Source organism: Pantherophis guttatus, chromosome 2 (genome assembly GCF_059756535.1).
Source record: "Pantherophis guttatus breed Tessera chromosome 2, ASM5975653v1, whole genome shotgun sequence".
NCBI classification, from domain to species: domain Eukaryota; kingdom Metazoa; phylum Chordata; class Lepidosauria; order Squamata; family Colubridae; genus Pantherophis; species Pantherophis guttatus.
The window spans coordinates 1,196,688-1,220,286 of NC_142064.1; the positions used below are offsets into that span (position 1 = coordinate 1,196,688).

The following is a 23,599-nucleotide window of genomic DNA, read 5'->3' on the forward strand; positions in this document are numbered from 1 at the left end:
CGGAAGGGACCATGGAGGTCATCTAGTCCAACCCCCCGCCCTGGATTCTTCCCATCTAGAAGACCGGTGGGGAAGCACAACCGTCTTCCTTTCTTCTTCTTCCTCGGCCGAGAAAGGAAACTGGAACAGCCCTTCCCCATTTCCTGGGTTAAGCCGAAGGAAGAGAAATTCCCACAAGGGAATTTGTAAAAAAGGAAACCTACAGCATACCATCCCAGGGCTGGAAGGAGCCTCAGAGGTCTTCTAGATCAACCTTCTGCTCAAGCAGGAGACGTTATATAAGCATTATGCAAATGGTTGTCCAGTCTATTTTTGAAAACCTCCAGCAATGGAGTACAGCCCCTGTCCCAATAGACTGTGCAATCCCACATTTACTCTTAGTAAATATGGAAGGGAAGGAACCCTGGTGCAAAGGGGGCTTTGAGGCTATCCAGTCCAACCTCGGCTCATACCAGGAAGCCACGTTAAATCCCCCAAGAGGCCCTTCCCCAGCCTTATCTGAAGACACCGGGTGAAAGGGGCCCCGACATCCTTCTGGGTCAGGCGTCCACCCCTGAACTGCTCCGCCTCTTCCTGAAGTCCCTAACGCCCTCTCTTGCTTAGAGATGAACTCTGCCCCTTTGTGGATCCACCTGCCAGATCCTTCAAGGAATCCCTCCTCCTGGTGGTCCTCTCAGCCATTCTCCTTTTCTAGATCCTTCTGGAAACGGAGCGCCCAGAACTGGACCCAGCACTCCAGCAGGGACCTGACCAAAGCAGAATAAAATAGAACACTTGGAAATTTATACTCCTGTGGATGGAGCCTAAACAGTACAGGAAGTTCTTGACTTACAACAGTACATTTAGTGACATTGTTCAAAGTTACAATGCCACTGAAAAATAGTGACTTATGACCGTTTTTCACATGTATGACCATTGCAGCATCCCCAAGGTCACATGATCAAAAATTTTGGATATTTGGCCATCGGCATCAGTGGTGGGTTGCTCCCGGTTCGCACCGGTTCGCAAGAACTGATAGTAAAATTTTTTAGTAGTTTGGAGAACCGGTAATAACATTGGCTGGCCACGCCCCTGAACCGATTCCCAGCCCGGTCGCCGCTCGCTTACCCCGCCCACCTCATCAGAGGCTTTTTTTTTAACTTTTAAAAGCATTTTTTCTACAACCTCTTCGGCTGAAAAAATGCTTTTAAAAGTTAAAAAAAAAGCCTCTGATGATTGCACGGCTCAGCTGGGATCTCAGAAGCTTCTAAAAGCATTTTTTTCTGCAACTTCTTAAGGTTGTAGAAAAAATGCTTTGAAAAGTAAAAAAAAAAAAGAGTTGGCCACGCCCACCCAGTCACATTACCACCCATAAGCCATGCCCACAAAATAAGCCACGCCCACAGAAGTGGTAGTAAAAAAAATTAGAACCCACCCCTGTCTTTATGCAAAATCGCAGGGGGCCAGGGTTATGTGATGACTTTTGACCTTCTGACAAGCAAAGTCAATGGGGGAACCTGATTCACTTAACAACGGTGGCAAGAAAGGTTGTAAAATGAGGCTTAGCAACTGCCTCTCTGAGCAAAAGAAATTTTGGACCTTCGATTGTGGTCGTAAGTCAAGGACTACCTTGTCCACTTAGCTTGTGCTGCCCCCTGCTGCCCAGTTCCTGAATGACACCAGTGTCCTATTTTCCTGCTATTACCGTAAGTAATATATTCAAAAGGGCTTTTCTTTATTATTATTACTGATGGATGGATTGTATCCTCTGTTCCGTGAAATAAAAGAGAACAAATTAGGACTGTAATCCACTGCCACCACTACGTATTTGAAAGTGTTGTTTATCTTGTGTTTTTATTGTTTAACAGTTTCATAATATCTTATTGATCTTGTTGTAAATTGCCTTTAAGGCTTCTTGTTTAAAGATCAGAGTAAAAATGTTGAGGACAAGGTTGTAAAATTATAAAAGAGCCATAATAACATCTTCCCCCCTTCCAAGGGTGACAGAAGATAAGTGACCTGTCTCTTCGAAATGCAGCCATCCAATTCATGCTGCAAAGCCCAGTCGGCGCATGTGATCCGGCTGGGACACAATCGGTGGGATTTTCACCATCTTTCACATCTTTATTGCACTGGAGATGAAGGTTCCTTACTGGAGGTTTTAAATAAGAGATTGGACATTTGTCTGGAATGAGATAGGGGCTCCTGCTTCACCAGTGGGTTGGACTAGAAGACCTCCAAGGTCCCTCTCAGCTCTGTTATTCTATGTTCTCAAAATGAATGGAGTTAAAAGTGCAGATTATCTGGAGCGCAGGAAAGGTTGTTGAGCGCTCTCTGTGTAAAGCCATTGCAACCTGGTGTAGATAGGAAGGACAACGCTTTGTGGTGCTTTTGTGAAGAACGATTGCCATTCGCCTTCATGGCACTCAACATCTGGACGGAGGAGGTTTCAGTCTTTCCCTCTGCCAGGGAAGTCTCTGCAGGGCGGCCAGTTTCTTCCCAGGTGCTGTCCTAGAAATTGCTTGCCCCTCCCAAGGGGAAGGGGGCCCAGGATCCACACCTGGTCCAGGTAGTCCTTGACGTACCACTGTTCATTTAGTGACCGTTCAAAGTTACAACTTATGAGCATTGTTCACACTTGCGACTGTTGCACCATCTTCGTGGCCATGGGATCAAAATTCAGATGTTTGGAAACTGACTCCTATTTATGACCGTCGCAATGCCTCGGGGTCACGTGATCCCCTTTTGCAACCTTCTGCCAAGCAAAGTCTGTGGGGAGGCCAGATTCACTTCACAATCGTGTGACGGACGTAACCACTGCAGTGGTTCACTCAACAACCGTGGCAAGAAAAGTCATAAAATGTGGCCAAACTCACTTAACGAATGTCTCGCTTAGCAACAAAAAAAATGGGCTCAATTGTGATCGTAAGTCAAGGACAACCTGTGGTACAATCAAGAGGCAGCTCCAAAGAGACTGGATGAGCGGCTGGCTGGCGGGAGGCGCTTGCGCTTGGGTGGCAGAGCAGAACTGGGGCAACGGCTCGCGTGCCCAGAGAGGGCGGTGTGTGCCACCTGTGCCACGCGTGCCATAGGTTTGCCATCACGGCCCTAGACTATTTCGGACAGATGGCTGTCCAGTCTCTTCTTAAAAACCTCCATTGATGGAGCCCCCACCACTCCGGGAGGCCAGGCCAGCCCTTCCAGAATTGTACTCAGAATGAACTCTCCTCTTTCAGCCCAAATGTGCCTGGGAGTCCATGGATTCGGTTGCTTGATTTGTTTGTAGGATCCGCAAAGAGTCTCTTCTTCAGGGGTTTGATCAAGATGGGCTGCAAGGAAGGGAGTCTTCAGATAAATGAAGCCCCAAAGGCCCCTCCACATCTGGGCCTGGAGCTCTGCTGCCACCTTCTGACAACCTCTGGAAGGACAGCCACCGGGACTCTGGCTCTCCAGGCTATGAAGAGTCTCAGTCCTCCAGGCAGGTCACGATTGCCCCAAAGGTGCTTTTTTCAAGAGGTGCCAGAAAGTCCAGATGCCTCTTGGAAAAGCACCTTTGGGACCTCCAGCCCTTTAGGGTTCAGCAGAAGGTCAAGAAGGGGACAGTTCTGGTTTGGGCACTGCATGTAAGATGCTTAGGATGATCTCTTCACACCTCCGTCTGTCACCTTGTGTGAAACAAGTCGATTTTAAATGTAAACCACCCAACAGCTTCCGTTCCCCTTTGCAATCTTCCCCAAGCAACAGTCCATTGTCAACCTGTCCTCCAAAGCAAACGGATGGGAACTAACCAAGGAGAGAAGCAACCTGGAACTAAGGAGAAACTTCCTGACAGTGAGAACCATTAACAATTAACTGGTGGAACGCCCTGCCTCCGGAAGTTGTGGGATTCCTTCATCACTGGAGGTTTCTAAGGAGAGACTGGACAGCCACTTGTCTGAAATGGTAGAGGGTCTCCTGCCTGAGCAGGGTTGGACTAGAAGACCTCCAAGGTCCCTTCCAACACTGTTATTCTGTTATTCTTCTCCTCGCCTCCCATCCCCTCGACACCCTCTCCTCCTGATGTTCCCTGGAGGGGGAGGACCTGAGGATCAACTCTTGAGCAGTGCCAGTCCTGGGCCTCCAAGAACAGCTGGGCTGTGTGAGAGAGAGAGGCGGCCACTGAAGTGAGTCCTCCTAACAGGCTCCTGAGAAGTTTACAAAAACAGCTGTTGCTGGCTCACTACCACTGTGTGTCCCATCCCCCCCCCCGCCTCCCCCTGCATCTGGCCAGGAGGACTTTTGCCCACGGAGGGATTTGTTTGCCAGCCGCTCCCTCTCGGGCAGAAATAAGTGGGTTTCCCTCCACCCAAAGCCATAAACAGGGAATTTTGCATAACGGCACAGCTGGTGTTTTTCTGAAAACAGCCACTTTAGCAGCTGCCCAGCAAGAGTCGGCCAGGGCCTCGCCCGGTTTTTAGCACAGTGTCAATAAAACTCCCAGGAAACCTCCGCTCGCTCCTGGCCCCCCCAGCCCCCCCTGGGATTTCAGCCGCTTCTCCCTGGCAGCATCGACTCCAGCCTTCCTTTCCTTTCCCAGGGGAGCCTCCCCCACCCCCATCTCCAGGCGTTAGGAGGACTTGCCACCACAACGGAGCCCCAACTTTCCACTGCTGAGCGAGACAGGCTGAGTGAGTTTTGCCTCATTTTATGACCTTTCTTGCCTCGGTTGTGAAGTTAATCCCTGCAGTCGTTAAGTGAGTTGCATGGTCGTTAAGGGAATCTGGCTTCCCAATTGACTTGGCTTGCTAGGAGCAAAAGGGGACCCCGGGACACTGCGACCGTCATAAATGTGAACCAGTTGTGAAGCCTCCAGTGCAGATCACGTGGCCAAGGGAGATGCTGCAACAGTTGTAAGTGTGAAAACGTTGGTCACTTTTTTTTAGGGCCTTTGTAACTTCGAACATTGTAACTGGAGGACTCCCTGCATTGCTCCTTTCCAAGGGAGAGCTCCGGCCCAGAGAAGCCTGGCTTTTCATGGGGAGGGCCATTTTGAACCCCAATGGGCTGGAGATCTCTCGGAGGGGGGGGGCACCTTGGAAAAGGCTGAACTATGGAATGACGGAGCCGCCTCTGAAGACCGTCCACATGGACAGAGCGCTTCCTCTTTTCATTTAACATTTTCATGTTAAATGAAAATGTATAAATAAATAGTTTTTTTTAAAAAGGATACAAGGACTTCAACTCCCAGAATTCCCTGGTCAGTTCTGCTGGGGAATTCTGGGAGTTGAAGTGGCTGAGGTTGAGAAATGCTGGTTTAGGGTCTCCTGAGAAAACCTGCACAACTTAGAACATTCCCTCTTCCTTGCTTTTACCCAAACGTTCCTCTCACCAAGTGCAGGGCAAATTGGTCACAATCTAACTGAAAAAGCTCAGAGCCCACCCATTTTTCTGCATTTTTAGTAGGCCCCAGAGGTGGCATTCAGCTGGTTCAGACCGGTTCTCCCGAACCGGTAGTGGAAATCATGAGTGGCCCCGCCCACCTGCCCCAGCTCTATGTCATCCTATTTAGGCACGCTTTTGATGCTGGGAGCATGTGCGGAAGGCATGTGCGCCAGCAAAGCACATGCGTGGAAGGCCGGGCGCATGCGTGGAGGTGGCCCGCGTGAGTGAAGTAAGCGTGCGCCCTCACATTTGTGAACCGGTAGGGAAAGGAAGTGAATAGCAGTACCACCCCTGGTAGGCACGTACCTTTTTTGCAAGATGTTTTTTCCTCCAGCGGCACAAATGACGCTCAACGTGGATCTTAACTGCACACAATTTGTGTGTGTGCATGTATTGGAAACGGCTCAAGATATTCTAAAACAGTTGCAGATTCCACCTTGGTGTGTACGGTGGGCTCTTCGGTCTATTCTGGAAGTTCAAAGTGGATACAGATGACTCACAATGGAGCCCAACATTTCTATGGCTAAGTGAGACAGTCCTTAAGTGAGTTTTGTCCCATTTTACAAGCTTCCTTGCCACAGTTGTTCAGTAAGTAACATGAATCTGGATTCCCCATCAGCCTGGCTTGTCAGAAAGTTGCAAAAGGGGATCACATGAGTTCAGGACACTGCAACCATCGTAAATACGAGACAGCTCCCAAGTCTCTCAATTTTGATCCCGTGCCCCTGGGATGCTGCAATCGTTGTGTGAAAAATGATTGACAGCATTTTTGGGCGGGGGGTCGGTGGTGGCTCGGGAGTTCATGGCATCCATGGCGGCCATGGACCTGACTCAGATTATTCAGAGACCGATTCATGAGGGAGGGCACACACCTGATCTTGTTTTTATCTCGGAGCAGTGGCGTGTTATGCTCGGTGTGTATGGGGGGTATTTGTCGTTTCCCCCCTGTCATGGACTGACCATCATCTCTTCCGGTTGGACTTCCAGAATGCCACCCCACCTTGCTGGGATGCGGAACCGACCATCTGGTTCCGCCCCAGGCTCCTGATGGACCCGGAGAGGTTCCAGACGGAGCTTGGGACGATTCCTCTCTCTCTCTCCCACGGCCCGGTCGAGACCCTGGTGGAGGCCTGGGATAGGGCAGCCGCTGGGGCTCTCGACCATGTCGTGCCTTTGAGGCCTCTGACCCGACGCAGACCCCGGCTTGCCCCTTGGTATACTGAGGAGCTCCGGGGGATGAAGCGCAGGAGGAGAGGCCTAGAGAGCTGTTGGAGGACTAGTCGTTCTGAATCTGACCGAGCCCAGCTAAGATCGTTCACACGGTCTTACCTGGAGGCGATGGTGGTGGCGAAGTGTACATACTTCTCCGCCCTCATCGCGTCCGCAGATAAATCGCCCGGCTGCCCTGTTTAGGGTATCCTGCTCCCTCCTGTATCAGAGGGCGGGGGAGGACCCTTTGCGGGGGCGAGCCGAGGAGTTTAGTCAACATCTGCAGGACAAGATCGCTCAGATTCGGGACGGCTTGGACTCTGACTGGGCAGGGTCGGACGGTGGGGAGGTGGCGGGTCTTGTTATCTGGGAAGAGTTTGACCCTGTTACCCCGGAGGAAGTGGACAGGATCATGAGGAAGCTGAGTGCGACCACTTGCATACTGGACCTGTGTCCCTCCTGGCTGGTTTATGCAGCTCGGGAGGTGACATGCAGTTGGATCCAGGCAGTGATAACGGCATCCTTGGATGGAGGGAGTTTTCCCGCCGCCTTGAAGGAGGCGGTGGTTAGGCCCCTCCTTAAGAAACCTGCCTTGGATCCAACCATTCTGGGCAACTTTCGTCCGGTCTCCAACCTTCGCTTTTTGACGAAGGTTGTTGAGAGCGTGGTGGCACGTCAGTTTCCGGTGGCCCTGGATGAAGCAGATTACCTAGACCCGTGCCAATCGGGTTACAGGCCCGGTTACAGCACGGAGATGGCATTGGTCGCGCTGGTGGATGCTCTCTGGACGGCTCGGGACAGGGGTCATTCCTCGGTCCTGGTCCTATTAGATCTCTCGGTGGCTTTTGATACCATCGACCATGGTATCATGCTGCGATGCCTCGAGTGGTTGGGAGTGGGTGGCACCGTTTTACAGTGGTTCGCCTCCTACCTCTTGGGCCGTACCCAAGCGGTGTTGGCAGGGGGTGGGGCAGAGGTTGGCCATGAGGCCTCTCACTTGTGGGGTGCCCTAGGGGTCGGTCCTCTCGCCCCTTCTGTTCAACATTTACATGAAGCCGCTGGGAGAGATCATCCGTGGTTTTGGGGTGAAGTATCATCAGTACGCTGATGATACCCAGCTTTTTATATCCACCCTGAACCAGCCCAGTGATGCCCTCGACGTGAGGTCCCGGTGCCTGGAAGCAGTACGGATCTGGATGGGGAGTAACAGGCTTCAACTCAACCCGGCCAAGACCGAGTGGCTGTGGATACCGGCATCTCAGGCCGAGTGGGAAGTTCCAACACTGTCTATTGGGGATGAGGTGTTGCCCCCCCCGTAGACAGGGCGTGCAACTTGGGCGTCCTCTTGGATTCACGGCTGAGTTTGGAGGGTCATATCACAGCTGTGACCAGGGGGGCATTTGCCCAGGTTCGCCTGGTGTGCCAGTTGTGCCCATACTTGGACCGAGATGCCCTACACACAGTCACTCATGCGCTGGTCACCTCCCGGATTGACTACTGCAATGCTCTCTACCTGGGGCTGCCCGTGAAGACCACCCAGAGGCTTCAGCTGGTACAGAATGCAGCCGCGCGGGTTGTTGCAGGAGGGACCCGATACTCCCATATTTCACCACTGCTGCACGGCTTGCATTGGTTGCCGGTTGCCCTCCGGGTGAGATTCCAGGTGCTGGTGTTAACCTATAAAGCCCTTCATGGCTTAGGCCCAGGCTATTTGTTGGCACACCTGCAACCAGCGTCAACTGCCCATCGCCCGGTGCGCTCTCACAGAGAGGGCCTATTCAGGGTGCCGTCGGCTAGACAATGTCGGCTGGCGACCCCCAGGGGTAGAGCTTTCTCTGTGAGCGCCCCCACCCTTTGGAATCAACTTCCCTTGGGGCTCCGGTTGGCCCCTGACCTCCGCACCTTCCACTGTGAATTGAAAACCTGCCTATTTATGTCCCCCGGCCTGGACTGATGGGGTAGTATATTTTAAAATTTTTAAAACTTTTCATATTTTTGTGTATATTTTTTGATTTTAACAGTTGCTTGGTCGATTGTTGTTGTGAGCCGCCCTGAATCCTTGGAGATGGGGTGGCATACAAATTTTATAAATAAATAATAAATAAATAATTTTTTTTCAATGCCATTGAAACTTCGAACAGTCACTAAATGAACCGTCGTAACTCGAGGACCACCTGTATTATACGTATAAACGATTCAGAACTAAATAGGCATCGACCAGCCCTTTCGAGACCCGCTTGGGTGAGTGAGGGCCTTAGTTTGATGGCAGGCGCTGGCGCCAGGCCTGGATTCGAATTTCAAGAGCGTTGGGTGTGGGCTGGGCACCAGGCAGGGCAAAGCTGCCACCAGCCAGGTTCGTCTCTGCAAGGATCCGCCGTCTGCCTCTGGTGCCATCCATCACTTGGGCGCTGGGACGTGAATTTATGATTAGTGCAGAATTAATTCCCAGATGTTTCAGAGCGAATGAAATATTAATAAATGATCGAGCCATTAACGGGGTATTTAAAGGCAGCCTGTGTGACGCCTCAAAGTTCTTGGAGAAAGTTCTTGGTCATGTGTGTGTGTGTGTGTGGGGGGGGGGGAATGAGCAGAAACCGGGGGCTTCTGGTGAGGGGGGAGGGGGAGACAAGACTGCCCAAAGAGGAAGGGACCCCTCCCTTTGGGTCAGACTGACGCTACCCCCACTTCCTCCTAGCCCCCCTGCAATGTCCCCATGAAGGTGCCTGGATCTCATGGTCACATTAGGATTAAAACAGCTTTGAATCATCGTTTGGCGCCCAACTGCGCTAAAATAGATTTTCCTACCTGCAAAGGGAGTGAAGTCTGCCAAACTTTGTCCCTCCTTCACACCTCTGTTGGGGAGGTTTGAGGATTGTGTGGCCTGGGAAGAGGGGCAGATGAGGCAGGCGAGGGATTGGGGCTGGGGGCAGAGGGGCTTTTCCCCCAACGGCCAAGGAGAGACAGACGGAAGCCGGGAGGGTCATCAGCTCAGCCGTGGGAAAGACCCAGAGAATTGACCTTGGCTGGCTGGGGAATTCTGGGAGTTGAAGTTCATCCATCTTCAAGTGGCCAAGATTGTGAAGCATTGGCTTAAGCTAACAAGATATTCAGTTCTTGTACACTGCTCCCTGCTAGCACTGATGATGTTCCCTAGTTGGATCATGAAATGTCTGCAAGCAAGCTACGATGACGAAACCAAGTATCCAAGAGTTTCCCCCTCCTCCTCCTCCTCTCTCTTACTTCCTCCGCTTCCTCCTCCTCCTCTCTGTCCCATCCTCCTCCTCCCTCTTCCCGCCTGCAAAGCCCCCTCCCTTCCAGCACTGTTAATGTTACCTGGTTGGGTAATAAAAGGTCTGCAAGGAAGCAACCAAGCTCAGAGAACATCAAGTCCAACCCTGAGCCACAAATATTCTCTTTTATCGAAATAGCTGGCAGTGTCAAACGTGACATCCGGAATCCAGAAGCAGCAGGAGCCGGAAATTGAGAACCTAAAAATGCAACCGGCCTTCCTTCTCCAGATCAATTTCAGGTTCAAGTCTCAAATGTGAGGTTGAGAAACTGGTCGGGAGGCCCCTGGCCCTTCACCCCTCTAAGATGCAGACGCCCCTTTCGAGGCTGCCCCCATCAGCCACAGGGCATGTAAGTGCAACACAATCTCCACCCTTTGGCTCGAGGGTAGCTTAAGCAAGAGAAAAACAAACCCCACATTATTTCCCAAAATATTGGAGACTTGCGTTACCAATGAGAAATAGACGGTGTCTGGAACTCATTGCCATTGATGCCATCTTGACTTTTTTGACCTAACCTGGCAGACACGTCCGCTCCCAACTTCCTTGTGCTCAAAGACTGACCTTGGTGGACCCCCCCATCAGCCCCTCTTCCTGGCGTTGGAAAGCAGCAGACACACCACCACGTTCCGCAAACGTTGTAATGAAATGGTCACATTTAATGAGCGCCTTCGCTGCTGGGCTCCCCTCCCCCTCCCCTTTCCGGTGTGGGTGTGGGTGTGTGTTTGTGTGCACGTCGAGTCTTAAAATTTTTATGTACATCTATAAAAAGTTCAAAGACAGCGTACGTTCAGGAGTGGGTGGGTGTAGAGGGGCTTATGGTCTTAAATGCTACACCCCGACAAGGGAGAGGGGCGAGATCGGAAGTGGGTCTGGGGCAGGAGAAAAGGGGAGCGTTACAAAACAGGGGTTGGGGGGAGAAGGATGAGCTGGGGGGGGTCAGTGGGGTGTCTCGGCTTAGTTACAGAACCTCCCCTCCCCGTGTGGATCCCACCCTCCACCCACCCACCCACCCCGGTAATAAGAGCAGTACAGAAACACCAGTGATTCTTGTATAAACTGAACGGACTCCGTTACAAAGAGGGGGAGACAACGGGGGTAGTCCAGGAACAGCCCCCATCTTTCTGCGACGATGATGTCAGTGCAGGCAGAAAAAGGCCCCCCCTCTCCACCTGTTATATGGAAGTCTTGGGGTTCCCAGAGGGGGTCTGGGGGGGGTCCCTACCCACAATTTCCTCGTTTTGCTCGGCCGAGGACTCGCCGAGTTTCATCCTCTCACAGTTCAGAAAAGCGGAGAGCTCCCAGCTCCGTGTGGCCCTCTGAGCTGCCCCATCCACACGCTTGAGGGTCCTGCTTGGCGGCCGAAGGAAGCATCTTTGGCTTGGTGGCTTAGCTGTATGATCCGAGCCCAACGCCCGGGGGCTCCTCCCTGGCGCGCTCCGGAGGGCGTCTTCCTCGTGTCCCACCCGCCATCGTCTGGCGCGAAGAGTTCCTTGGCTCCATCCGGGGCAGGTCGTGGTGGGTGGGCGAGAGCGGAGGGGGGGATCCGGGGACGCCTGGCTCTCCGAGGACTCGTCCTTCAAGGAAGCGAAGAAGCCATGGAGAGAAACAGACACAACCTTCAGACCGGGCGCAAAACAGAGGGAAGGACCAGACGGTCGGGTAGGCGAGTGGGGGGCCTTCGCAAGGGACCCCAAGGCCAGAAGGAGGGAGAGAGGAGGAAAGGAGGCCTTCTCTGCATCTCGGGCAACCTCGGTGCCAGGCTGGGGAACATGGGCCTTTTTTAAAGGGACTCGATTCTTATTCTCGGGGACGAGTCTTAACAGTGGTTATTTCTGGTCTGAGCAACAACTGGACAGAAACTTTGCCAGAAGATTACATACGACCCAGAATAAACGGCAGGTAGTCCTTGACTTATGACCAGAATTGGGTCCAACATTTCTGCTGTGAAGCGAGACATTGGTGAAGTGAGTTTTGCCCCATTTTGTGACCTTTCTGGCCAAAGAAGTGAGTCACTGCGGTTCTTAAGTTAGTCACATGGTTTTAAGTGAATCCGGCTTCCTCATTGACTTTGCTGGTCAGAAGGACATAAAACGGGATCACGTGACCCCGGGACACTGCGACCGTCATAAATATGAGTCAGCTGTCAAGCAGCTGAATTTGGATCCCATGGCCATGGGATGCTGCAATGGTCGTAAGTGTGAAAACCAGTCATAAATCACTGTTTCTAGTGCTGTTGTAACTTTTAACAGTTATTAAACGAAGGATTGTTAAGTCAAGGACTATCTGTAGAATGAAATCTCTAGCCCCAAAGTGTGAGGACAATCAAAATTCAAAGCAACAATATTTGGAAGCTAACAAGAGTCAAGAGCATCTGCACATGGGTTGAGGAGTCCTTCCAGCATTCAAGCGCAAGCTGCGACAGCCAACGAAGGACCCCAGAGCCCAGGAGCTGCCCTAGGGACCCTCTAATCCTAACCCTTCATTGTTCCCTGATGCCCTGAAACCCCTTAGCGCAGGCCACTTTACGATTTGGGGACTTCAGCTCTGGGGATTCTGGGAAATGAAGTCCACAAGTCTCAACGTTGCTAAGGTTGGAGGCCCCTGCCTCAGTGGATCTAGCACTGCTACATCTGCAGGGCTCCCAAGAGATCTGGAGGTCACCAGGAGATGATTCCATGACCTCCAGCACAGTTTTCCAGTCCTTGGGGATCACAGCTCCCCAAATGAAGAGCTCCCCCCAATTAGAGAAGCTTAACGTTGCGAAGAGAGAAGATTCAGCCAGGGGCCTCCAGATGGGGCTGGGCTGGGTGAAGGAAGGATCATCAATGGGAGTTCCTCACATGGATAAAGGGATGAAGAAGAAAGCCACCAAGATGACCTTGGAAAGCATGATGGGGACAGATTCAGAGGGGCCTCCTGAAGAAGAAAGGCTGTGGAAACCACCTATGATGTTCTCCTACTTTGGGTTCCTCTCAGAGTGGAAGGAGAACAATTGTGGATACCACATGAAGGACTGGGGGAGGACACAGGTCTCCTGGAAGGTTGCCAGAGGACATGATGACATCTTTCAATAGGTGAGGAGGACATTTTATCAGGAAGGTCTGAAGGAAGGTCAAGATGTTGGTGACCTCACAATAGAAGCTCCACTTCCTAAGGACTTATTATCTTTCCTTTGGGGATCTATTTTTGAAGGATGTTCTTCTCAAAGAGCTCTCCTTCCCTCCTCATCTTGACTGTTGTAGACACCATCACCACCACAATTTGAAAACTGGCACCATCAAAAGACGGCCATTTTGACTCTGAATTTCAGTGGCAGGATCTAAGGATGTCATGCAGGTTCCTTCCTGACATGGGCCCCTGTTCTCTTGGCATCCGACCTTCTTGGTCTGTCCTTGAACCCTCTTCCCACCCTGGGAAAACTCTTGTTAGATGAGATACTCACTAGATTAAGAGAAGGGCAGATGCCACCAAGACCAGACCTGGGACCACAGAAGGTGACACGGCTTCATCGCTGCTTTGTTCCTCTGAGTCATAGATCCTGGTGGTGGGGGGTACCTCGAATGTGGAGGTGCTGCTGGTGGTAGTCTCTGCAGGAAGGAAAAGAGGATACATTTCCAGGATTATTTTTTTTACAGAGGCACGACAGACAGCGTTTTAACAAACCGCAACCCTGTTTGGTTTGGTGGCTGCAATGCCTCAGATAGAAAGTCCCTACAGAGAGTGGTTAGGACAGCGGAGAAGATTATAGGAAGCTCGCTTCCCTTTATTCAGGATACCGCTTATAAGCGCTATGTGCTTAGAGCTCAAAGCATTGTTAGAGACTCCACACACACCCACTCTATGGCCTGTTTCTGTGGCTTCCCTCTGGGAGGGGGTTTCAAAGTATTTCTAGCAGGACTTCCAGATTCTGTAACAGCTTTGTTCCCTAGGCCATCCATCTGGCAAACTTGCAAAATTCGCTTTTCTCACCATGTACATCCGCCATGTACATCTCGCCATACATCCAAACTAGACTGTGTTGTTTCTCCGTGTCATAGAATATATGTGGGTATATACATAATTTTGTATTTATTTATTCAGTCATGTTTATGTAGTGTATATTGGAGGTGGTGACCCTTTGAGAGCTGTATGCAATGAAATTTCACTTTAGTGTATGGTTAGTATACATTCAAAGTGACAATAAAGTTATTCCATTCCATTCCATTCCATTCCATTCCATTCCATTCCATTCCATTCCATTCCATTCCATATTCCTATTCCTATTCCTATTCCTATTCCTATTCCACTCCATTCCATTCCAGGATCTGAAGTTCAAATTTGGTGGGGTTTTTTTGCCTCCCAACCCCAAGTCAACACCTCCACCTCCACGCAGAACAACCAAGGATGAATTTTGCAGCCTTGGAAGGAAACTTCTGTCCTCATTGTGGTTTATCCTGGAGGCCTGGGTGTTGAACAGTGGGGCTGACTGGGGTTTTAGACTTTGCTGTGCCCACCTACCCTGTCCCTCTGACTGCAGCCTTTCCGTCAACACCCCAGACCCAAACAGGGCCTAAAATAGTTCCAAGCTTAGGTGCACCACAAGGCATCATCTCCACGTCAACGGTCTGTTGTAGCTCTGAGCACCACCTAAGTCTCTTCTACCCAAAGACTCAAGGGCAGCAAAACAATTGGGGGCCTTCTGGTTCTGCCCCCTTTTGTCTTGGTGGGCATCTTCCTTCTGGCCCAGAAATATGACCACACTGTACTGGGATTTGGGCTCCCTTCCAGGAATTGTTTGGGAACCTCAAGGTTGAGACTGTGCCAGGGTCTGCAATTGGACGTCTCATTTTTTATATGGCATCTCTTCAGTTGGTACCTTTGGCGCTGCAAAGTTACTACTGCATTGTGTTAGGACTTGAGGCTTACAACGAACTGGGTATGTCTAGACTAGAGAAAAGAAGGACTAGGGGTGACATGAGAGCAGCCTTCCAATATCTGAGGGGCTGCCACAGAGAGGAGGTGTATGTGTCAAATTATTCTCCAAAGCCCCTGAAGGCAGGAGAAGAAGCAACGGATGGAAACTAATCAAGGAGAGAAGCAACCTAGAATTGAGGAGAAACTTCCTAACAGTGAGGACAATTAACCAGCTTGCCACCAGAAGTTGTGGGTGCTCCATTACTGGAGGCTTTTAAGAACCATTTGTCTCAAATTGTATAGGGTCTCCTGCTGGAGCAGGGGGTTGGACTGGGAGACCTCCGAGGTCCCTCCCAGCTCTGCTATTCTGTTAAGAAATCAGTGGAATGGCTTTTCTTCAGATGTTGTGGGTGCTCCATCACTAGAGGCTTGCAAAGAGAGTCTGGACAAGCCCTTGTCAGAAATGGTTTGGGTCCCCTGCTTGAACAGGGGCTGGACTAGAAGACCTCCAAGGTCCCTTCCAACTCTGTTACTATGAGTGCACCCATTTGTCTGTACATAACCCTCCCATTATTTTCTAGAGGGAATTCTTCTATTGTACACTGCTAAATAAACAATAAATAGATTTGTTTTGGGGTCCTGTACACTGCTGAACAACCCCATAATTAGATTTCTTTTGGGGTTCTTCATTTGGTTCTACAGCAACAGCAAAGAGCAACCGAGTGGACCAAAGGGTACTGTGCGAACCCAGCCCAAGAAAGGACAATCTTAACAAAGTTCCTACGAGGCTTTAAAAAGGCTTCTGTGCATTTATTAATAGGCCAAAGAAAAGACAGGAGAGAGAGCACTAATTAGCAGCTATTTCCACCCCCCCCCCCCCATCATGGGCTCCCTTGTCGGTAAAGGAAAAGGCAATACCCCCCTCCCAGCTAACGGCTGGTTTACATCTGTTTCAAAACAACCTTCCTCACTTAGTGCCCTAAAGTTGTGTTTTCCTCTTCTGCCTGAACGGGCTTCCTGCACTTAAGGGCCCGAGGAAACCTCGCTTGAATTCACAAGGATGTAGGGTGGAAATAGCAGTCGGAAAAGGCTGTGTGTGGTCAAACGGCCACCAGGGGGCAGCAAAGCCCCACCTGAAAACCCCCTAAGGCAGTGTTTCTCAGCCTTGGAAGCTTGAAGATGGGTGGACTTCAACTCCCAGCGCTGGCTGGGGGATTCTGGGAGTTGAAGTCCACCCATCTTCAAGCTTCCAAGGCTGAGAAACACTGCCCCACTGATCTCTTCTTGCCTTAGGGGAATCTGCTTTTCAACCTTCAGTGTGAATAAAAAATGTCACCCAGGCCTCGCTGGCCCTCCAGTTTGGAGCAGGGGGGACACGGGCCTTCTCTTCTGCTGGCGTCATTTGGATAGGAGAAATTTCCCGAATCTGCTGCATTTTGCTGCAAGCCCCCTCCAAGCACAGGGGTTCTTGGATTAGGACCCAGAACACAGAATAATAGGGTTGGAAGGGTCCTTGGAGGTCTTCTAGTCCAGCCCCCTGCTCAAGCAGGAGTGCAGAGAAGAGCAACAGAGATGATGAGGGGCCTGGAGGCTCAAACATAGGATGAACGGTTGCAGGAACTGGGCCTGGCTAGTCTAGTGAAGAGAAGGACCAGGGGAGACAGGATAGAAGTCTTCCAATATTTGAGGGGCTGCCCCAAAGAGGAGGAAGGCGGTCAAGCTATTCTCCAAAGCACCTGAAGGCCAAACAAGGAACAATGGGTGGAAACTGATCAAGGCGAGGTTCAACCTGGAAATAAGGAGGAATTTCCTGACACTGGGAACAATCCCAGTGGAACAGAAGTTGAGGGAGCTTCATCTCTGGAGGCTTTTAAGAAGAGACTGGACTGCCATCTGTCTGGAATGGTGTAGGGTCTCCTGCTTGGGTGGGGGGTTGGACTAGATGACCTACAAGGTCCCTTCCAACTCTGTTAATCTATGTATCTATGCATCTATCCTATACCATTTCAAACAAGTGGCTGTCCAGTCTCTTCTCAAAGTTCTCCAGTGTTTGAGCACCCACGACTTCTGAAGGCAGGTTGTTCCCCTGTTTAATTGCCCTCACTTTCAGGAAGTCTTTTTGGTGCTTCCCAGAAATACCGAATCAAACAGGTGGAAGTTGCAGGAAAGGAAGCTGGAAGGGAAGAGACAAAAAGGGCCCTTCACAAAAACTGAGCAATGTTTTGAATCCCAGAATTCCTCCCAAGAACAGCGATGGGCGAATACTGACACCATCCCATGGCAAATCCTCCTCAGCTCTGTGAAGAAATCCTGGAAAGGGTCATAACAACACTGAAACTAGAGGTTTACGTTGAAGCTCTCCATGTTCCCCTGCTCTTCCTCTTCAACCCCAACCGGCTGAATGAGTCCATATTGGAAACAACTAACCCTACCAATAGAAGAGAGTATTTGCAGCTCAGGGCTCTTGGTGCTCTCTGAGCTTGGCTGTTCGCTTGAAGACTTTTCATGATCGAACTAGGTAACATCATCAGTGTTAGAAGGGAGAGGAGGAGGACTGTGAGGTGCTTGGTGCTCTCTGAGCTTGGTTGTTTTCTTGCAGACATTTCATTACACAACTAGGTACCAACATCAGCTCTGGAAGGAAGGTGGCTTTGCTGGGAGGAGGAGGAGAATTGTAGAGTACTTGGGGTTATCTGAGCTTGGTTGCAAGCTGTCTTATTGAATAATTGTTCTCACAATCAGGAATTTTTTCCCTTAGTTCAACACTGGATTTCTCCTTAACAAGCTTCCTCCCATTGCTTCTTGTCCTGCCTTCAGGTGCTTTGGAGAATAGGTTGACTCCCTCTTCTTTGTGGCAGACCCTCAAATATTGGAAGGCTGCTATCACGTCCCCCCTAGTCCTTCTTTTCACTAGACGAGCCATACCCAATTCTTCCAAACATTCTTCCTATGTTTTAGCCTCCAGTCCCCTAACCAACTTAATTGTACTTCTCTGCACTTTTCCCAGAATCTCAGGATGTTTTTTTGTATTGTAGTGACCAGAACTGGATGCACGATTCCAAGAGTGGCCTCACTGGTGTGGAATTGCTGTAGACTGCCTCTGAACATGGAGGTTCCACTTGTGTAGCCTGATGCTGCCTTGTGCGTCACGACTCAGAGATGAGTCCCTCCCCCTCCCCACCATCCGACCACCATTGCAAGCCTGGCTACTCCTCCGGCCCTTCACCTGCTCCCTGGGCTTCGGTGGTGAGGTGCTTGGGCTCCTCGGTCCAGGGTGTGGCGTGGATGGCTACGCTCCAGTCGCTCCACGTGCCGATCTCGTTGTCCTTGGCGGCCACCTGGATGATGTACTCCTTCCCTGCGTATGCATCGGTGATGATGTGGGAGGTCCCATCGGAGAGCTCCACCTGTGGGGGCAAGAGGAGAGGGACTGTGGGAAAGGGGGCGTCTCAAGAGGATCTCAGCCCTCTGGAGACTCAACCCATCCATGACAACCTCAAATGCTGGAGATCCCTTCCAAGGGAAGCCCTCACTTCACTGGTTTTCCACAACAGGGCTCTTCAAAGTTGGCCACTTTAAGACTTGTGGACTTCAACTCCCACAATTGGCCCTGTTCATTCATGGGCTCAAATGTCACGACCTACAGTCACTGGCAGGATCCACTGCCTGTTGGAATCGAGTGGATATCCCACAAACATCAGCGTTACACGAATTTGTGCCCTCGTCGGGTGTGGTGGCACACTAGGGGTGAAATGCTCCCGGTTCAGACCAGATCGGCTGATCCGGTAGCGATTGTGGCAGGAGGTTCGGAGAACCAGTAGCAATGGCAGCATGAGGCTCCGCCCACCGGCCCCGGTGTCATTAAAACTTCCTGGTTTTAACCCTCTGCGCATGTGCAGAGGGTCTGCGTGCGCATGTGACGCGCATGTGCGGGGCGTGCACTTCCGAACCGGTAAGGAAGGTAAGTAGATTTCACCCCTGTGGCAGACCCCGAGGAATTCTATGGAAAAACTGAAAGAGGCACTAAATGCAACACCCAGGAAGAAGAATGCGGCACCCCAAATGTGCAAATATTGAGAAATGAAAGAACAGGACCCTGGAGGACCATCTGGGTTGGGGTGAAAGCATCATGTAGGAGGTTGGCTAATAACATTTTGCAAAGAGAATCAAACCAGGATTTCTCTAATGAAGGAGAATATTTGTAGCTCAGGGTTGACATGAGGGGCTCTCGGTGCTCTCTGAGCTTGGTTGTTTTCTTGCAGACGGTTCATGACCCAAACTAGGTAACGTCATCAGGGCTAGTGATAGGATTAGCACTGATGATGTTACCTAGTTAGGTAATGAAACGTCTGCAAGAAAACAAGCAAGCTCAGAGAGCACCAAGGAGCCCTCAAGAGATTCTCGGTGCCAGCACCTGCTTCAAACAACATCACTCTCTACACCAGGACATCACCAGATGCACAACACAGCAGAAAACGGGGTGATACACCCCGTCAAGCAGGAAGCTTCCAGATCCAGGTTTTGGAAACAGCCATCAAGACTGATGCCTGTTATACAGGTTGAACTTTGAAAATTAAAAAGAGGAGTGCTTCCAGCTGTCAGAATATAAGATTGGTGTATCCACTTTACTTAACTTACACTTAACTTACTCAAAAGAGAACCAATGGGAAAGAATAATTAATATTATGAAGAGTAAGGCAGAAAAGGATCCCCAACAATAGCTTCAATATTTGAGGGGCTGCCCCAGAGAAGAGAAGGGGTCAAGCTATTCTCCAAAGCCCCTGAGGGCAGGAGAAGAAAAAACGGATGGCAACTAACCAAGGAGAGAAGCAAGCTGGAACTAAGGAGAAACTTCCTGGCAGTGAGGACAATTAACCAGGGGAACAGAAGTTGCCTCCAGAAGCTGTGGGTGCTCCATCCTTGGAGGTTTCGAGAAGAGACTGGGCAGTCATTTAGGGTAGGGTCTCCTGCTTGAGCAGGGGGCTGGACTAGAAGACCTCCAAGGTCCCTTCCAGCTTTATTCTATTCTAAACAGGGAACGGCTTTGCTGAAGTCCTTCCAAAGAGGACGGTCTTCAGACTGAAGCATTTGTGTGCTGAAAGAATATTAGGAACCGGCGGAAAATGAGGCATGACAGCTGATAGTCCAGCTGTCAAAGGGAGAAGCGCCCGGCAGAGAAGAAACAACCACTCAACGGTTGGAATTTGACGGAGAAGAGACAGTTCAATTGCTGGCAAAGCGACATCCACAAACAAGACTCGACGCTACTCCGTTGTTGTGGTTTTCCCTCGTTCGGTTGCTTCCAAGCTTTCGTGACCCGGCGGAGATTATTTTGACAGGATTGTCTGTCACTAACAGCTTCCGCCAGTCCTTGTAAGTTCATGTGGCAACTTGAAAGCTTTGCAAGTTGACATTTAGGGCATCTTTCGGAAACTTCACACCATGCTTATGTCAACAGAGATACGATAATTCTAGCCACCTTGAAGAGGATTAGATTTAGGGTACATACAATTTGCTGTGTTAACTGCTGTTTGAACCTTATGCATAATAAACCTTTCCTGCATTGAAGAGCTTGGTCTGGTCCCGTCTTTTCCTACAACAACCTGGTCTTCTTTCTCAATTGCCTTCCCCTTTGCAAAGCTGCCCTTCTCTTTGAGTCCTCTTTGCATTATAGGGGATCCGGGACAGTCTATATAAGGACCAGATACCAGGAAGGGTCCAGCTCCAGCAGCCCCTTTCCTAGCCAAAACATGCCATTCAAAAGCCTCAGCTTTCCTTAGCTGCAGCCCACGGACTGGATTCCCAAAAGCAGATGTCTTTTAATAACATGTGTTGGTCGGAAAAGGTGCCACCAGGCTCCTGATCTACACATCCCCACAATATCTGAACATGTACGCACGTCCCTGGTTTTAATTTATCTAGTGTGGAATGATTGAACGGGCCTAGTATTTTGCCCTCGTCTGTCCTAGTGTTTCTCCCAAAGAGAAGGCATATTTCTATAGTCCTCTTCCCTGGCGGTTTATGAGCCTAAGAAGAGAAAGCTCTGCTGATTACAATAGAAGAAAGAGGTTGAGACCTTAGAAAGAGTGCAAAGAAGGCCAACAAAGGTGATTAGGGGGCTGGAGGCCAAATTGTACGATGAGCCGTGAAGGGAATGCTTGGCCTAAGGAAGAGAAGGCTTAGGGGAGACAGGAGAGCCTTCCCCAATATCTGAAGGGCTGCTCAAAGAAGAAGGGGTCCATTTACTCCCCAAAGAACATGAGGGCAGGACAAGAAGCAACCGGTAGAATCTCCTTAAAGGGTGAACCAATCTGGAAATAAGGAGGAATTTCCTGAAAGTGAGAACAATTAATTAGTAGAACGGCTTGCCATCCAGAAGTTGTGGGAGGCTAAAACATATGAAGAATGATTGCAGGATTGAGCCAGTCTAGAGAAAAGGAGGACCAGGGAGACGTGATAGCAGTCTTCTAGTATTTGAGGGGCTCCTACAAAGAAGAGGGAGTCAACTTATTCTCCAAAGCACCAGAAGGCAGGACGAGAAGCAGTGGATGGGAACTCATCAAGGAGAGAAGCAACCTGGAATTAAGGAGAAACTGCCTAACACTGAGGACAATTAACCAGTGGAACAGACGTTGCCTTCAGAAGTTGTGGGTGCTTCATCACTGGAGTCTTTCAAAAAGATTCCTGCCTTAGGCGGGGGTTGGACTAGATGACCTCCAAGGCACCTTCCAGCCCAGTGATTCTATAAGTCTGCCAGAACTCCAATTTCTTCTCCATCAAACTGAATCAGTGTTGCATTGCCTGTTGGCCTAATGCAGTTTTTTTTTTTTAAAAAAATCAATCATATTTTAATATTCAGTGTTCAGTAGCTAGCCTTACAGCTCAGAAAAGATTGGGGTGTGTATGTCCAGCAAAGGAGGGAGACACAGGATGATACACAGATTAGCCATCGTTGCACCAGGTCCTCCTGCAAGCCGTGAATGTTTTGCTTTGGAGATTTCAGAGAAGAAGGCAGTGAGAAAGGAAGAGGAGATGAACAGGATACGTGCAGAAGAGGCAGAGCGACGGGAGATCAGATAGCTTAAGAGAGGATGGATAATGGAGAGACCAAATACATGTAGGGCTTATCTTGGGCTTTGTTGACTGGAGGTCTGATTGTCTGCAGTGTGACAGACTGTGGGATAAAGGAAGACTAATAGGGGCTCCTAAACCTCCGATTATTCCTACCAACAAGGAGCTGTGAGGAAAAAACAAACAAAAAATCAGCCGGGGGAAACTCAGAATTGAGAAGGGAGTGAGATTAGCAGGGAAATGGTCCTTGTATCTGTTTAATGTTGTTGGGTGAATCTATCGTAAGAGGGGTAGGAAGGGAAAAGATGACAATCTGAGATACACAATAAACTGTCTTAAGATACACAGACAACACCCGTTGGTAAGGCCAACATAAAGAGGAGCCAGGATGGCTCATTAGGAGAGTGAAAACAGAGAGAAAGAAAAAATGGGGTGATTGTTAAATATTAAAGAGGAGAAGAGGAATGTCCTCCAGCTCACTTTGTAAACTTCAGCAAGCGCAGATGGTACGTAATTAAGACTGCAGAAAGAATAACTGCAACCAGCAGTCAGAGAAGATCCCTGTATTGCACGGGTCAGACGGAGGGCTGAGAAAAGTTCTGCAGACCCCTCACATCCTGGACATCAACTGTTTCAACTCCTCCCTTCAGGATGGCGCCGTAGGGCAGCGCCTGCCAAAAGAACAAAAGCTGGACCCAGGGAGAGGTTCTTTTTCCTTGTGCCATCACTCCTCTGAACACCTAATTCTCACAGCTGACAAACACAATGATATTAATAAAGGAGAATATTTGTGGCTCAGGGTTTTTGCCTGTGTGCAGAAAAGAGCAACAAAGGTGATTAGGGGACTGAAGGCTGAAACAGGAAGAACGGCTGCAGGATTTGGGTATGTCTAGTTTAAAGAAAAAAAGAATTGGGGGGACATGATAGTAGTCTTCCAATATCTCAGGGGCTGCCCCAAAGAAGAGGGGGAGGGGTGTCAACCTCTTCTCCAAAGCCCCTGAGGGCAGGACAAGAAAAAAATGGATGGAAATTAATCAAGGAGAGAAGCAACCTGGAACTAAGGAGAAACTTCCTAACAGTGAGGACAATTAACCAGTGGAACAGCTTGCCCCCAGAAATCGTGGGCACTCCATCACTGGAGGTTTTTTAAGAAGTCTTGACAGTCACTTATCTGAATTGGTATAGGTTCTCCTGCTTGATCAGGGGGCTGGACTAGAAGACCTCCAAGGTCCCTTCCAGCTCTATTCTGATTCTAGGACAAACCAGGACCCAGAAGTGCTCTTGGTATTGGTTCTGACCTTAAAATAAACCCAGGCAAGAACTGCATATAGCTATTTTAATAAGATTTCCCTGAAGCTCCCAAGGCTCAGGAGACCAACAATTCCTCCTTCATCTCTGCTTGGTGGTTCTCTGAGATACGGAAGAGCTGAGATGAAATGGCCTTCACAGTCCGATGCCTCCATCTCAACTTTTGTCTTCACATGAGCTCCTCCTCCTCCTCCTCTCTGCCAATCCCACTCCCTTCTAGCACCGATGATGTTACCTAGTTGGGTCATGAAACGTCTGCAAGAAAAGAGCCAAGCTGAGAGAGCACCAAGGACCCCACAGTCCCCCCCCTCCTCCTCCTCCCTGACAACCCCCTTCCTCTCTAGCACTGATGATGTTATGTAGTTTGGGTCATGAAACGCCTGTAAGAAAACAACCGAGCTCAGACAGCATCAAGGACCTCTAATTTC

At 50.0% G+C, this 23,599-nt stretch overlaps 1 protein-coding gene across 5 annotated transcripts in view; it reads right to left on the reverse strand.

The window, feature by feature from the left end:
* Positions 1-10,534: 10,534 nt before the first annotated feature.
* The window catches only part of CNTFR (ciliary neurotrophic factor receptor), a 320,495-nt gene continuing 307,430 nt past the window's right edge, over positions 10,535-23,599 (reverse strand). For 4 of the 5 annotated variants that reach the window (XM_034441950.3, XM_087885461.1, XM_087885460.1 and 1 more), the window contains 3 exons: positions 18,019-18,199; positions 13,342-13,486; positions 10,535-11,473 (listed from right to left, as the gene is read on the reverse strand). In XM_034441950.3, coding sequence (XP_034297841.2) covers position 11,473; positions 13,342-13,486; positions 18,019-18,199 — 327 coding nt within the window. In that variant the 3' untranslated portion in view covers positions 10,535-11,472. Of the gene's footprint in view, positions 11,474-13,340; positions 13,487-18,018; positions 18,200-23,599 lie in introns of those variants that run through there. The other variant, XM_087885458.1, reaches the window with a different exon arrangement.